Source organism: Saccostrea cucullata, unplaced genomic scaffold, assembly GCF_032062105.1.
Source record: "Saccostrea cucullata isolate Sc308-1 unplaced genomic scaffold, CSIRO_AGI_Scuc_v1 ctg10310, whole genome shotgun sequence".
NCBI lineage: Eukaryota > Metazoa > Mollusca > Bivalvia > Ostreida > Ostreidae > Saccostrea > Saccostrea cuccullata.
This window is the reverse complement of record NW_026922602.1, coordinates 1-16,556: the sequence shown is the minus strand read 5'-3', so window position 1 is coordinate 16,556 and position 16,556 is coordinate 1. Positions and strand designations below refer to the sequence as shown.

General features: G+C 33.5%; 1 protein-coding gene across 2 annotated transcripts; it reads right to left on the bottom strand.

Moving 5' to 3' along the window:
• Positions 1–1,464: 1,464 nt before the first annotated feature.
• Positions 1,465–16,458, bottom strand: LOC134262061 (dynein axonemal heavy chain 6-like). 2 transcript variants are annotated; one of them, XR_009990931.1, is made up of 3 exons: positions 15,971–16,458; positions 15,707–15,795; positions 1,465–2,222 (listed from the first exon to the last, which is right to left on the bottom strand). XR_009990931.1 is itself a non-coding variant. In XM_062744439.1 (2 exons), the coding sequence occupies exons 1-2, from the start codon at positions 16,076–16,078 to the stop codon at positions 15,676–15,678; spliced, it is 228 nt and encodes a 75-aa protein (XP_062600423.1). In that variant the 5' UTR covers positions 16,079–16,458; the 3' UTR covers positions 15,020–15,675. The 2 variants fall into 2 exon arrangements, 1 of the variants encoding a protein (XP_062600423.1); XM_062744439.1 differs by lacking the exon at positions 1,465–2,222 and having other exon boundaries at positions 15,020–15,795.
• Positions 16,459–16,556: the final 98 nt, after the last annotated feature.

Here is a 16,556-nt window from a genome sequence, read left to right as displayed (position 1 = left end):
CTATTACGCTTTGGGGTACCCATCTCTTATCCACAACTCCTCTTACACCACTGAGTGAAATTTAATGAAACTTTCATAGAATATTTATTACATATTGTCATTGTATACCCCCTTTTTTACTTTTTGATCCGACACACATTTAGGGTTTCCCAGCCACAGCAAAACATGGACTAGCTTTGCCATTATAACTACATGTATATAGGAGGCGGAGGGTATCACTGAGTGAGCTCATCGCTCACAGTACCTCTAGTTTTTTTTTTAAGACGATATAACTATTTGTCTTTTTTGTTATTTATAATAAAAGATAACAATATTTTACTCATCTCATCTGGAAATACATATACAATAAAACATGCATGTTTATAACAAAGACAGTGCCAGGAACAGACAATTTTGCTATGTTTTAACCATAATTTTTTTTATATCTGCCAAGTTGTATATTTTAAGAGGGAGAATGAAAATCACTTCACTTTAAGCTTCAATTCATTATTCCTCTCGCAGATTGAATTGTCTAGTAATGCCATGCTTTTTCTTCACACCTTAGCAATCCAGATTAAATCATTAGGTCACCTGAGTTTAACTAATAAAAGGGTGACCTGTTGACGAAAAAGATCAAAATAATGATCAACATAACATTTTGATCAGAAAATGCAGGTTTGTCATACACTCTAAATCTGATCAATCTGAAATTTCGAACACAGTACCCAATCTATTGAGTAGTATTACTGATAATACCCTTTGGACAAGTGCCCTGTAGACAACAGACAAACTTCAATCAGTATGCATTTGTAAATATCTAGGTCATTGTCTGCAATGTCAACTCAAAATACCCACAACTCTTAAATACACTCACTGGACGGTTTATACCAGAACTGTACAACTGAATATACACAGCTCAATGAAAACCTTGCTTTATGACTGTAGATCTATATATACTACAACTTACCAGTTAATGATACCATGTCTTATCAGTAGTGCCATGCAATTACCTACAGACTGATTTTCTTTAATTATTTATGATGTTTAAAAAATGTCTCTAAGTATTTTAATTTGTTTAGCTTACCGTTACTTTACTTGATGCTGTTTACTTTGGTTTCACTTTAACTTCATTGGAGACACAACACAATTTAGACTCGCAAAAACACACAGAAAACAAATATAAATCCAAAATGAAATGAAAATAATAGAGATGAGAATAAATGAATCCAATAAATCCAAATAGAAATAAATTAAAGTCACAAAATGAAAACACACTCAGTAATCACAGTTGACACCACACTGTTTACATCCAACAACGTTTCAGGTTTGCAGTTGTAGGTGAAATCGTACACAAAATATTCGACAAGGCAATAGTTAGGCCTAGAAAAAAAAATATGTTTGTTTCCGCTTTCAGGCTGAAAAAATATAGGGTAGGTAGGTAGGTATGCAAATTTTTTTTTTTTTTAAAACTTAGAAAATTTTTTTTTACTTCTTTAATCAAAACTTGTATAGAAGTAACATTAATGACAAAAGAAATGGTGTTTTCAAGCATTTCTGTTACTTAAACTTATAATAGAAAGGTGACTCAAACTTCTTTCTATCTTAAAAAGCATGCAAAGTTGGAGACTATAACTCCCTGGGTGAAATCTTGCACATCATGGAACAAAAGCATTAAAAAAAAAATTAGGGTTGGCACTATAAATTAGGGTCGGTCGGGAAAGCGGAAGCAAACATATTTTTTTTTCTAGGCCTCATGTTCGTTCTTCGTTGTAAATTGAATCACATCACTGGTAGGAAATTTTCATAGTCATCGGACTGTCTGAGTCCATATAAAAGCGAAAATCCAAATGAAAATAGTGTTGATTGTAAATCTATAAAGCTTGGATCCACCTCAGTCTATGCTTGCTTTCACTTCAGGAAGTAACTATTTCCCGGGTTTTTCCATTCTTGAACCAAGATCCGCCAACAGGTGCGCGTCACTCAGGTGTAACGAGTAGTTCTCACTATTCACCAATAATGCTCACCAATAATTAATTGAATAGCACTGTTTAAATCCCATGACGAATAAAAATAGCACACTGAACACTGGTTTGTCAGAAATTCCATCACAAACTGGGAAGCTTCAAATGCAAACCTCTGTTGCTAAGTGAAATATAACAACGCAGTTTTGAAAGTTCAGCAGGTTATATTGTATGATTTCAAATCCTGTCATACATGATAAATATGATATTCATGATAAGGCCCTGCAAAACAATGTACAAAACATCAGCAATGTATATATATAATAATAAAGTGTTCATATTATAATAAAACACTAATCATAAAATAGTCTCTCACTGATTAATATGTATTTAAATGCATAAACTCAATATCGTTATAGATTTAACACTCATAAATTTAATTCATAAAGTGATCTCCACTGAACCTATTTAATTATGAAAGTTTAGTGATAAAATAAAAAATTATTTACACTTAAATTTACAAAATAATAGTATTTACCAAAATTATGGAATATAGGCTCTCCAAATTATCAGGTAATTTTACTAAGTGCTGTGCTATACTAAAAGAATTAAACATGCAAGTTTTTAACTACTGGAAATATAGAAATGCAGAAGTCTCATCCTGAACAATGCTCAAACTTCAAAGACAAGAGGCCCATGGGCCACATCGCTCACCTGAGTAGCATTAGTGATGCCGTTCTTTACCCAATTTCCCCATTCTAATACCTAGTGTGGCCTTGTTCCCCCCCCCTTTCCCCGGGGGTCATGATTTTAACAGTTTAGAATCTATACTACCCAAGAATGCTTCCACATAAGTTTCAGCTTTCCTGGCCAAGTGGTTCTTGTCATGAGAAGATTTTTAAAGATTGTTCATATAAATTTCTATGTTAATCTTGGATTCTCTATTGTGGCCCTGTCCAACCCCAGGGGGTCATGAATTGTAAATTTAGAATCTACACTACCCCAGGATGCTTCCACATAAGTTTCAGCTTTCCTGGCCCAAAGGTTCTTGAGAAGAAAATTTTTAAAGTTTGGTCCTATATATTTCTATGTTAAACTTGGATTCCTTATTTTGGCCCCACTCAACCCCTAGGGGTCATGATTTTAATAATTTAGAATCTACACTACCCCAGGATGCTTCCACATAAGTTTCAGCTTTTCCTGGCCCAGTGGTTTTTGAGATGAAGATTTTAAAAATTTGTTCCCATATATTTCTATATTAAACTTGGATTCTCTATTATGGCCCCGCCTAACCCCTGGGGGTCATGATTTTAACAGTCTAGAATCTACACTACCCCAGGATGCTTCCACATAAGTTTCAGCTTTCCTGTGGCCCAGTGGTTCTTGAGAAGAAGATTTTTAAAGTTTGTTCCTATATATTTCTATGTAAAACTTGGATTCCCTATTGTGGCCCCGCCCAACCCCTGGGGGAATGATTTTAACAATTTAGAATCTACACTACCCTAGGATGCTTCCACATAAGTTTCAGCTTTTCTGACCCAATGGTTCCTGAGAAGATTTTTTAATGACCCCACCCTATTTTTGTATTTTCTTGATTATCTCCCCTTGTGAGGGGCCTTGGCCCTTTATGTTAACAATTTAAAATCTCCTTTAGCTAAGGATGCTTTGTACCAGGTTTGGTTAAAATTGGCCCAGCGGTTCTTGAGTAGAAGTCAAAAATGTGAAAAGTTAACAGACGGACGAAAAGTTAACAGACGGACGGACGGACAGACGCCGGACGCATTACTATCGCATTCCGACCAGTAGAGCTAAAAAACCAAAAAACTACGGGAAAAATAAGAACTTTGTCAATGTTCTATAATACATTATTGATTAAATTTCTTCTATTAATCAGTATGGATTGTATTATCATTATCAATACTATATGACTGCCGTCATGAGAAAAGGGCCCTAATATCTTTTGACGTCACAATGCTCAGAAAACGACGTCAAAGTTGCGTTATTGTAAACACGGAAGTAATTTTGTTGACTGCATTTTGTAAGCAAGAAATAAAATAAAAGCATAACAAACATTTGTTTAAAAGGTATATAATATTATTACAATTTAGTACGTAAATTTATTCTTATTCATAATTTTGTTTAAGTATTTAGCTTGATGTTGATATACGGGGCATTGGACATGCACATTGCTAGCCATTGAGCAGCGATTAAAACGATGTCTATGCATTATTAAATTAAAGATGCTGCATATTTGTTATCTTAAAAATTTACAAATACTTGATTTTTATTTCATGTTAATTGAAAAAAAATCCACCCTACTCCTCAATACTCATTGGGAATACTAGCGCTCCCTGTCTGTTTTATGAAAGGAATTATTATTACTTTTATAGGTCTCGAGTATATTAATATTTTAGAATAATTTCTACCTAACACACATTGAAAACAAAAATGAAGATATATAAAAAGAGTTTTAAAAAATTGATTTTTTTTTTTTTTTAAATCTGTATTTTGTCCAATATCAAAAGATTTATATCACTGCCCCCAACTGGTAGATGATGAAATAAACAATTAAAGGTTGTATTGTCCCCTTTGTAACCCTTATGTGTCCAGTGGCAAGAAGCCTGTTAGGAGAGCATTAAAAAAGAAGCAAAAATTAATGTAGAAAAGTCAATAATGTATCCAAAATATAATTTTATTTTTATTTTTATTTCCTCCTCCTATGGGACTTTTTCATTCTGATGTTTGTAAACCTAAAAATAAAAAAATGCTGGCCTAAGCATGGATTAATATATATGTACACATATACAAAGGTTTTGTGAAATTGGCTAGTTTCTTCGTTTAATTAAATCAACTGTAGTGGTTATTGCTGTTTATTTATTGACCTTTTACCAACTGCTACTTCTTGGGCAAACTGGAATAAGAGGCCACCTGTCTTAAGTGGCTAGTTTCTGGACTTCCCAAAGCTTAAAACAAGTTTTACTGTACTTTTTCACCTTTTACCAATATAAGAAAGTAGTTCACAGTACATGACAATTATGCTATAAATAAATTTCGATGAATTTTAATTAGTAACTCGGAATTTTTGTATGTGTTATAAATAAACATTTGCTTCTGTATTCCTTTGTAGAGTTCAGATACCACTGAAAGTGAACATCATTGGATCTTTGATGATCTAGGCCACTCTATTGTTACAGCAACACCAGCAGGCGTTGGACATTCATAAAGTTGAAAGAACAAACCTATGACTTGAACACACAATTTGTGATCTGAATATAGTTCACAAATTTAAGGAAAGCAACTATTAAAGACATCCAGATCGATGGTTAAATTGTACATGTTATAAGTGACCATAAAATCAAGACAACAATATTATTTTACAATAAATTAAAACATAACCTTTAAAAAAATTCAACATTATCATTTAAAAATATATTTTACTGTATTTTTTTTTGACAGGTATACATGAAGTATGAGTTAAAGACTTTTCAGAAGAACAAGCACAATCCCGATTCATTCTTGCCATTGCCTTCTCCAGACGGCGACATTCAGGACCTGACTTACTTTTCAGAAAAAGAAGATGAATCGATTTTTGAAAGTTGATCTAAAAAAGATAACATTTACATGGGCCATGGATTTGAATTACATTTTCTTGATGGGCAACTAGTTTCAAGTATTTGGATGTCTATTCTCAAGTTACTGCAAACCTTAAATTAACTTCTTGATTATTAGTTAAATGTGAGACCGTGTCTTACTTGAAGTAATCATTTTGAGCTCAAGTGAGCTTTTCTGATTCCAAAATTTGTCCGTTGTCTGTCGTCGTCGTAAACTTTTCACATTTTCATCTTCTTCTCAAGAACCACTGGGCCAATTTCAACCAAACTTGGTACAAAGTATCCTTGGGTGAAGGGGATTTAAGTTTGTTCAAATGAAGGGCCACGCCCTTTTCCAAGGGGAGATAATCATGAATTTGTTAAAAATTAATGGCATTTTTAAAAAATCTTCTCCAGAACCGCAAAAATGGCCGACCCAAGTTTTACATAGGAATATATAGGAAATATCTTCAAAAATCTTCTTCTCAAGAACCACTGGGCCAGGAAAGATGAAACTCATGTGGAATCATCCTCAGGTAGTGTAGATTCAAGTTTGTTCAAATCATGACCCAAGTTTTACATAGGGATATATAGGGAAACCTTTTAAATCTTCTTTTCAAGTACTTCAAAGCTATGATTAGTGTTATTTATATGGAATCATCCTCAGGTAGTGTAGATTCTAGTTTGTTCAAATGATGAATGCCTGGAGGGGGGGGGGTAGTAAATTCAAGCCCGATGTGCTCAGGTGAGCGCTGTGGCCCCTGGGCCTCTTGTTTGAATTGAGATATTAGACTACACTTTTTTTTTTCTTAAAACTTCATTTGATTTAATATATTTTGTTTAAAATAAGTAGCAATAACATGCAAGTTTTAGAGTTATTTGACAACTCACTATATACTTGTTTTTTTTTTTACATCTATGAAGATTGTCTCAAATTTTGAGTTTTTTTTCTGTGTTCTACATTTATTGACATGTTTCTTATCTGTGTTCAACTTGTCGAGTAACTGAAAAGTTTAATTAAATTTTTTTTAACAAATCAGGATCATCTCTTTTATTTATTATTATTAATTTACAATGAAATTATGTATGCTTTTGATGCATAATGTACACTTCAAATTCATGCACAAGCAGATTCAAAGGAAAAATTCTCATTAGAAATAAGCAGTAAAGATAAAGAGATTATCCAATTAAAAATAGTTTGAAAAATATTTAAAACAAATTTTCGAGTATGTTATCAAAATAGGAAAAAGTATTATGAGTATTGTTTGGTATTTCTAAGATTGAGCAAATTCTCAGGTATAATAGCACTGTAGGATTTATTTTAAATAACATTGATTATATGTCTTAACAATTTCGAAAAATTCTGGCTCTAAATTGGTCAAAACATCAATAAATAGTCAAACATTGGACTCGGTTGAATTATCAGAATTTAATCAATCTTTCTCATTAAAAGTAACTTACAAATTGCAACTAAAAATGTTAACTGAATATTTTTAATAGTAAAAAAAAGGATATGACGTACTGGCAATCGCATCATCTCACTCAGGGTCTTTCCGTCAGAGTTCAGAAAAACAACCTCGAATGTATTAACATCACCTGATGTTAAAGGTTATGCTTTTCTTGTTTTTTTTAAATATAGGATAGAGGAAGTAAGAAGTCCCTTTTATAGTATATTTTATGTAATATCATAGCATTGAATAAAGTTAAACTCCATATTCCACAGATAAAAAGTCTTCATGCATTTATTTTGAAGATCATGAAAAGGGGGGTTGTTGCCATGGCGTCTACCTAATACATTCGAGGTCGTTTGTCAGCTAGTCAGAAAGGCTCGAGAAGTTGCGATTGAACATAGTGGGGGTACTTATTCTTTTATTACCAGTCCCTGGTAGAGTTTTTTGATATTAGAACATACTGGGGTTTTCAAACACTTAAATTCATATGGTTACTGGTATCTGTTACATGAGAACACAGCGGGGTTGTTTGTTTAACACTCTGAGGTTACTAAGATGTCTGATATTTTCTATCAGAACATATTGTGGTTCTTGTCTAACGCTTTGTGGGGTTAATGTTACCTTTCTCTATAAAAACACATAATGGGGTCGTTACACTTTATGGGGTTAGTGTTGTCTATTATTTTTATGAGAGTACATAGTGGGGTTGTTGTCCTAACGCTTTATGGGGTTAGTGTTGTCTATTATCTTTATGAGAGTACATAGTGGGGTTGCTGTCCAAACACTTTATGGGGTTAATGTTGTCTGTTATCTTTATGAGAGTACATAGTGGGGTTGCTGTCCAAACACTTTATGGGGTTAGTGTTGTCTATTATCTTTATAAGAGTACTTAGTGGGGTTGTTGTCCTAACACTTTATGGGGTTAGTGTTGTCTATTATCTTTATAAGAGTACATAGTGGGGTTGCTGTCCAAACACTTTATGGGGTTAGTGTTGTCTATTATCTTTATGAGAGTACATAGTGGGGTTGCTGTCCAAACACTTTATGGGGTTAGTGTTGTCTATTATCTTTATGAGAGTACATAGTGGGGTTGCTGTCCAAACACTTTATGGGGTTAGTGTTGTCTATTATCTTTATGAGAGTACATAGTGGGGTTGCTGTCCAAACACTTTATGGGGTTAGTGTTGTCTATTATCTTTATGAGAGTACATAGTGGGGTTGCTGTCCAAACACTTTATGGGGTTAGTGTTGTCTATTATCTTTATGAGAGTACATAGTGGGGTTGCTGTCCAAACACTTTATGGGGTTAGTGTTGTCTATTATATTTATGAGAGTACATAGTGGGGTTGTTTGTCTTATAATTTATGGGGTTAGTGTTGTCTGTTATATTTATATAGCATAGTGGGGTTGTTTGTTTAACACTTTCTATATTCTATTATCATATGTGAAAACATATGGGTTGTTTTCTTGATAACAGTTATCCTCAAATAAAAACATTTTTTTGTCATGTTATATTTATATAGAAAAATGTTATTGTTATTTCAAACTTTCTAATTCTTCAGATAAACAGTCAATTTTAAAACATTGAAAACATATAATTAGTTGCCTGATATTTTTTGATGAGTTAATTTTCCTAAACAAATAAATCTTTTTTTTTATATAAATATAAAACTGCTATGCAGTAACCCCACAAAAATGTTATTTGTTTATCCGTTACCTAAGTTCTTCCATATAAACATTAAATTTTAAGTACTTATAATTAGTTGCCTGTAAACAATGACTTCATATTAAATAATTAATTTTTAACCCCACAAAATAGATTAACCTTGCCCATAAATGATTTAGTCTTTAACCCCACTTTATATTTCACATGTGTACACAATACCTTTGTTTGAATTCCAATGAAACCTTCAAGTTTTGACCACTGTACCTTGGAATAACCCCAATTTTAACAAAAATTCTTAACCCCGCACCTTCTTTTGAATAGTAAGAAAAATGCACAATGTACCTTGTGAAAGACCTTTCATTGGATAACAAAAACCTTGACCTTTTGACCTTGAACCTTGGAGATTTACAAACATAAAAAACTTTAACCTTGGCCATAACTTTTACATTGGGCTTGATTTAGTTGGAGAAGTGCCTTTCATATGGATTTCAATTTCACATGTGTATTTGACCTTGACCTTGGAGTTAATATTAACTACTTGACAAAAACTTTAACCTCTTTTAAACAACTTCATTTGATACTATATTTTTATATTTCAATTGTTTGTGGTAAGACCTTTCATTTAACAACAACCTTGACCTTTTGACCTTGACCTTGGAGTTTTTAATTTTATTGACAAAAATTTTAACTTTTACTTGGCCATAACTTTTGAACGGTAGAAGAACTAAGGACTTTCATATTTCACATATGTATTGTTTGTGACAAGACCTTTCATTGGATAACAACAACCTTGACCTTTTGACCTTGACCTTGAATTTTAACAAACTTTCAAAAATTTTTAACCTTGGCCAAACTTTTAAAAATATTGAGGACTACACTTTTATTTTTCACATATGTATTCCTTGTGAGAAGACATTTCATTGGATATCAATATCTTTACCTTTTGACCTTGACCTTGGAGTTTTAACTACTTAACAAAAACTTTAACTCTTGGTCACAATTTTAAACAGTTTGTTATATATATTTCACATAGTAACTTTGTGGTAAGAATTTTCATCATAAAACAACCTTTGTTAACCTTTTTAACAGCGCAAGGATTTGACCTTTCCTTGTCTATTTAAGTACAATATGAAAAAAACTTTAACCTTGAAAAAGTTAATTATAACAAGAGGACAAAAAGCTTTTACAGTATGATGTCAAAGATGTTGGAGAAAAGTTATGCAATCCTTGTCAGAAATTTCTTCATGCATGGATACAGAATAACTTTTTACCCTTTGAAGTTGTTCTTGAAGTTTTAACTACTTTCAAAAATAAGTTAACCTTGGTATGCACAACTTTTAAAACTTTTATTAGGAAATTTTCATATTTCACATATGTATAAATTAACAAACATTTCATTGGATACCAACAACCTTGACCTTTTAGAAGTTACCTTGGAAGAAATTTTGATAAACAATTATCTGATAAAAACTTTTACATTGACCATATTTTGTAACAGTGTAGATTTTATTTAATGTCAATGTTGTTTTATACTTTTTTCTAGATATGTTATATCCTTGTAATTGGGGTTGAAAGACCTTTCATTAAAGATTTGTACTTATTAAATCTTTTAAACCCTTTGACCTTGAAATGTTGAAGTTTTAAACAATGAAATACTTTTATGGGGTTAGTGTTCCAATAAGTCCCCACAAAGAAATGTTGTCCTTAGGATCTTGTTATAATTTATGGGGTTAAATTTGTTGTGAAATAAAATTGCTTTCATGTTTCTTTATGATATGAAAGGTTGTGAGAATGCAGACCTTAATTAGATGGGGTTATGTGTCTAATATTATGAGAGTACATAGTGTAATTCAACACTGTAACTTTATGAGAGCACATAGAAATCTTTTTTTTGTTATCGAAGATGAAAACATTTACAGTAACAAGGCATCTGAATTAATACATTTCAAGTGCATACTGGGGTTGAAAAAAATATATTGTCAATTATGTTATATTAGTGGGGTTTTTGTTTAACACATTCTGCATATTTTTGTGTCATTTCGTGTGAAAAAAAAATACCATTATGACAAAAGTTAACCTTGAATAACTTTTTTTGAACATATAATTTACTTCAATATGTTCCTTGTGAAAGACCCACAAAGCACTTTTACCCTTTGACCTTGACCATAATAACTACTTGACCCCACAAATAAATTCAATTAACCCCACAATATACCATTTGTTTGAATTCCTAATGAAGATCTCACAATTACTTGTAAAAATTTGCAAAATAATAACCCCGCACCTTCCGAAAATGCACACACACTCAACTGTATAAGTCCGTCAGTCTGTCCGTCACAAAAACTTTAACCTTGCCCATAACTTTTGATTTAGTGGAGCTATGACTTTCATATTTCACATGTGTATTTCTTGTGACAAGACCTTTCTTTGGGTACCACTAAATTTGACCTTTTGACCTTGACCTTGGAGTTTGACCCAATTTTACACAAAAATTCTTAACTTTTACTTTGGCCATAACTTTTGAATAGTAAGAACTGGACTTTCATATTTCACATATGTATTGTTTGTGACAAGACCTTTCATTGGATAACAACAACCTTGACCTTTTGACCTTGACCTTGGAGATTTACAAACTTATAAAAAACTTTAACCTTGGCCATAACTTTTGAACATTGAGGACTAAGGCTTTCTTTCTTCACATATGCAATCCTTGTGAGAAGGCCTTTCATTGGATATCAATATCTTTTACCCTTTGACCTTGACCTTGGAGTTTTAACTACTTAACAAAAACTTTAACCTTGGTCACAACTTTTAAACAGTAGATACTAGGACTTTTATATTTCACATATGTATTGTTTGTGGTAAGACCTTTCATTGGATAACAACAACCTTGACCTTTTGACCTTGACCTTGGAGATTTAAGTATTATGAAAAAACTTTAACCTTGACCATAACTTATGAACGGTGAGGACTAAGGCTTTCGTACTTCACATATGCAATCCTTGTGAAAGACCTTTCATTGGATACCAATGAACTTTAACCCTTTGACCTTGACCTAAAATTTTCAAAAATTTTAACCTTGGTCACAACTTTTAAACAGTATACTAGAAAAATATGTATTCCTTGTGGCAAACATTTCATATGGTGAATAACCTATGTTGTTTACAAATTTTCATGAAAAAACTTTAACCTTGACCAATACTTTCTGAAATGGTGAGGACAAAGTCTTTCGTACTTCACATATGTAATCCTTGTGAGAAGACCTTTCATTGTGATACCAATAACTTTTACCCTTTGACCTTGACCTTTGTTTTAACTACTTCAAAAATTTTTAACCTTGGTCACAACTTTTAAACAGTAGATACTAGGACTTTTATAATTCACATATGTATTCCTTGTGGCAAGACATTTCATTGGATACCAACAACCTTGACCTTTTGACCTTGACCTTGGAGATTTACGTACTTATGAAAAAACTTTAACCTTGACCATAACCTTCAAAAGAAATCAACTTCAATGTTACTTTCTAAATAAATGACATATGATAGGATGTTCATATATTATTACACACAATATGTCATAAAAAATAACATCTCACCAACAAAGACAGCGAAAGCGGGGGACCACAATTCTTTGAATTTGCTTGTTACAATTTAGAATCTACACTACCCCAGGATGCTTCCACATAAGTTTCAGCTTTTCTGACCCAGTGGTTCTTGAGAAGAAGATTTTTTAATGACCCCACTCTATTTTTGTCGTTTCTTGATTATCTCCCCTTGTGAGGGGACTTGGCCCTTCATTTTAACAATATAAATTCCCCTTCACACAAGGATGCTTTGTACCAGGTTTGGTCAAAATTGGCCCATTGGTTCTTGAGAACAGAAGTCGAAAACCTGAAAAGTTTACAGACGGACAGACAGCTAGACAGATGGACATTACTCTCTGAGGTTGAAAAACCTAAAATTAGATTTAACCTCACAAGACTTTGTCCAAATTTTTGGACATGTCCTTAGCCCAAAACGCTGAGACATTCAGAAAACTGCTGTTTAGAGGAGTTTGGTAATTGATTTGAAGAGTTCCGAATATCTGAGCATGCATACATATTTAAAACTAACTGCGTATGCGCAGAATACGGAAGTAGCTGTGTTTGGACACTTCGTATTAGCAGTGAGGAAATTCGGAAACACAAAAAGCAAATGCAGTAAGTCTTACTATTTTGTTGCACCACATTGAAAAAAAGCTTTGTAAGTTGTTTGTCATGTTTCATACGTACATTATGCAGTTGTAGAATTTATTTAAAGTCGAGGAAAGGAAATCTGTAGTCCACATAAACATATACCTATTGAAAACGGGCTTTTGTAAAACAAAAAAAAAAAAAAAAAAAAAAAAAAAAAAAAAAAAAAAAAAATAATAATAAATAATAATAAATGCACTGATAGTTCTTTTTTAATCAGAGGTCTGCAATGAAAATCGACCGACACCCGGAGGTCGGGCTAGTGGTTTTCTGCAAGTAGGTCGCCCCGTTGGCAATTAAAAAAAATAATATTATTACACATGCAATACATGAAAAGCACAGCTGGTACGTATTTTCACTCGTTTTTTGCTATAAAAATCCCAACCAGTTAAAATTTTTCATATAACATGCTCCAACTGTCAATAAATCTCCATAATTATGTTCCCCAAACGAAGTTTGGGAACATATTGTTTTTACTTTTTCTGAATTTTCTTTTCTGAATTTTGTTCTCCGGTACTATTTGTCTGCGAGTGTTCTCGTAAACTACTCATCCGATCTAGGTGAAACCATTTTAGGGTCACTAGCTATGTTATGTAGATGTGCGGAACGAAGGTCATTTTGCGCTCACGTGCGTGCATGTGCGCACACGTGTGACACGTGCAATGGCCAATTTAATAGATATAGCCTTAACTTTTTTAATTTTTGATGAAATGCTTTGAAATTCATAATACAAGGATATATCAGTAGTAAAGACATGATGACATGGTAAAAATAGCAAGATCTCACGCGCATGCACGTGCGCTTCACTCCGATTGGCTGAAACTAAAAGTCAAAATATCTTTTTTGTTTTCTGACAAAATCCTTTGAAATTTTGAACATCGTCATACATTATGAAGATCTACAGTGTGATATATAAGAATAATCATAAACGCACGCACATGGACGTGTGCTGCAATCTGATTGGCTAAAACTTTAGATGCCTAAATTCACAGATTCGTGTTGTTTGTGGGTTTTATGAGATTGATCAAAGTTCGATATCTTTACCTTTTTCATTAAATAAATACATTAATTTAAAGAAAGGTGTATCTTATTGCAGAATTTTGAGGAGGAATACTCCTTAAACACGTTTAAATTAAACATTTTCCTCTAAATTTATCTGTGGAAGAATTTCGCAATTTTAGATCTAGGATGGTCTTCATGTAGTGTTTTGGTGTCTCACTCAAAAGAAATAATTTAATATCAATGCTTGAATTCTATGTTATTTAAGAAAAAGTTGGGACAAGCATATTTTTTGGTAGGACAAGTAGTTTTACGATGGTAACCTGTCTGAGGGCAAGTACTGCAAAATTCTATTTGTCTACCCCTGGTTTAATGCATTTTGTGCGGGCGCATGTGCATGCACGTCCTTGCATTTACTTTTGTTAGTAGCATAATGTAGGCATTCATTATATCTATTCATATTCGAAATTTCACCCTGTTTTATTGAGAACTAAGAAAGTTTTAGGCATTTGAATAATCAGTAGTGCCCCTATCACACATGAACCCCTGACCCTAGGTCAACACTTTGCACAATTTTTGAAAAGGCACACTTGCTTATATGACTAAACAAAGCTTTTCTGTTATTGAGATTTTCCGTTTATTTTCCAATGTAAAACTCTGATCCACTATTGAGACCTTTCCCTGCCCTTGGGGGTTAAATGTATAATTTGAACAAATTTAATTCTACAATACCTGAGGATGTTTCATATAAATATCACTAATCATGGCTTTGCTATTCTTTAGAAGATTTTTAAAATATATTCTAATGTAAAACTTGGATCCCCCATTGTGGCCCCACCCTATTCCCAGGGGGTTATGATTTGAACAAACTAGAATCTACACTTCCCAAGGATGCTTCCACATAAATATCAGTACTTGAGAATTTTTTTTAAAGATTTTCCTTTATATTCCTATGTAAAACTTTAATCAGACACTGTGGCCTACCCCAACCCCAAGGGGTCATGAATTGAAGAAATTTGAATGTACACTACCTAAGGATGATTCAACATAAGTTTCATCTTTCCTGTCCCTATGGATCTTGAGAAGAAAATTTTTTGAAATTTTACCTTTACCCGGTATATTCCTACGTAAAATTTTGATTGGCCATTGTGGCTACCCAGGGGGGTCACGATTTGAACAAACTTGAATGTACACTACCTGAGGATGATTCAACATGAGTTTCATTTTTCCTGTCCCAATGGTTCTTGAGAAGATTTTTAAAGATTTTTCCTATATATTCCTATGTAAAACTTTGATGACCCATTGTGGCCACACCCTACCCTGAGTGTCATGATTTGAAGAATCTTAAATTTACACTACCTGAGGATGATTTCACATGAGTTTCATCCTTTCTGGCCCAGTGGTTCTTGAGAAGATTTTTTAAAAATGCCATTAATTTTTCCTAATTCATAATTATCTCCCCTTGGAAGAGGGTGTTGCCATTCAGCTGAACAAATTTGAATCCCCTTTACCCAAGGATACTTTGTAGCAAGGTTGGTTGAAATTGGCCCAGTGGTTCTTGAGAAGAAGATGAAAATGTGAAAAGTTTACAACAATTACTGCAACAACGACAATGACAGACAACGAACAAATTTTGATCAGAAAAGCTCACTTGAGCCTTAGGCTCAGGTGAGCTAATAAAAACAAATATTTCTGTAACATGCACTACACCATATACAAATATTGCACAAACACTTTATATTCCATATTCAACACCAATTCTAAACTGAGAGATGGTCTAGAGGGGATTTAGATATTATACATTCAGAGTTAGAAAGCTGCCTGACCTGAAGTGTTTTAGGAGCCTTGAACGGATGGGGTTCCTGCCTCCACCTAGTGGTCCACAGGCTGCCACCACATGGACGTTATAAATATCCTAAAATTCATATATTCTCAGTGTTCAGTAAAACTAGACTACGTATTTCACAAGTTAAATAAGCCCAACTTACAAACTAAGAAACACTCAAAGTCACTTCTGCAACTTTGGATATACATTTCATTGTTCTACAATAGATTTACACACATAATGATACATGTATTTATTTTCATACCTCCCATACAAGATGAGCTTTCCCAGCATGATAAAATCCACCAAGTTCCAAGAACTGCATCAGTAACTCTAGGGGTGGCTGGGCTCCATATACCTCAGCGGCCGGCATGTTCAAATCATCCACAAACACCAGCACCTTTTTCCCCCAGGGAGCCCCCAGTGTCCCTGCCCTTCTTGATGAGTTTGTGCATGATGTGAGCCTTAAGTCTAGCTGCTGTCGTCTGAGCTGAGAACTGAAACATAAAACTGATCACTCCAGCAGAACTTTTAGGTTTGGCTGTTCCCAGAAGGACGTTGATACATTTGGACTAGTCATTGTTGTCCATTTCTGTGAGTTTTGAGATACTCTCCAGTAGCGTGTTGGTCTTGTCTGAGTAGCTGAGGATCTGACCCAGCACGGTGCCACTCTTAGTGGATGTTGCACCATCTTATCCCAGTCTGCCTAACATGTGGTTAATAATGGCCGACTTGCCAACTCCAGATTCTCCTAAATAGTGGAAATGAACAGTTTTACAGAAAACAATTAAAATAAACATAAACATAGGTAATCAGAGACTACAGAGCTCACCTCAATGAATGTTGTCTTT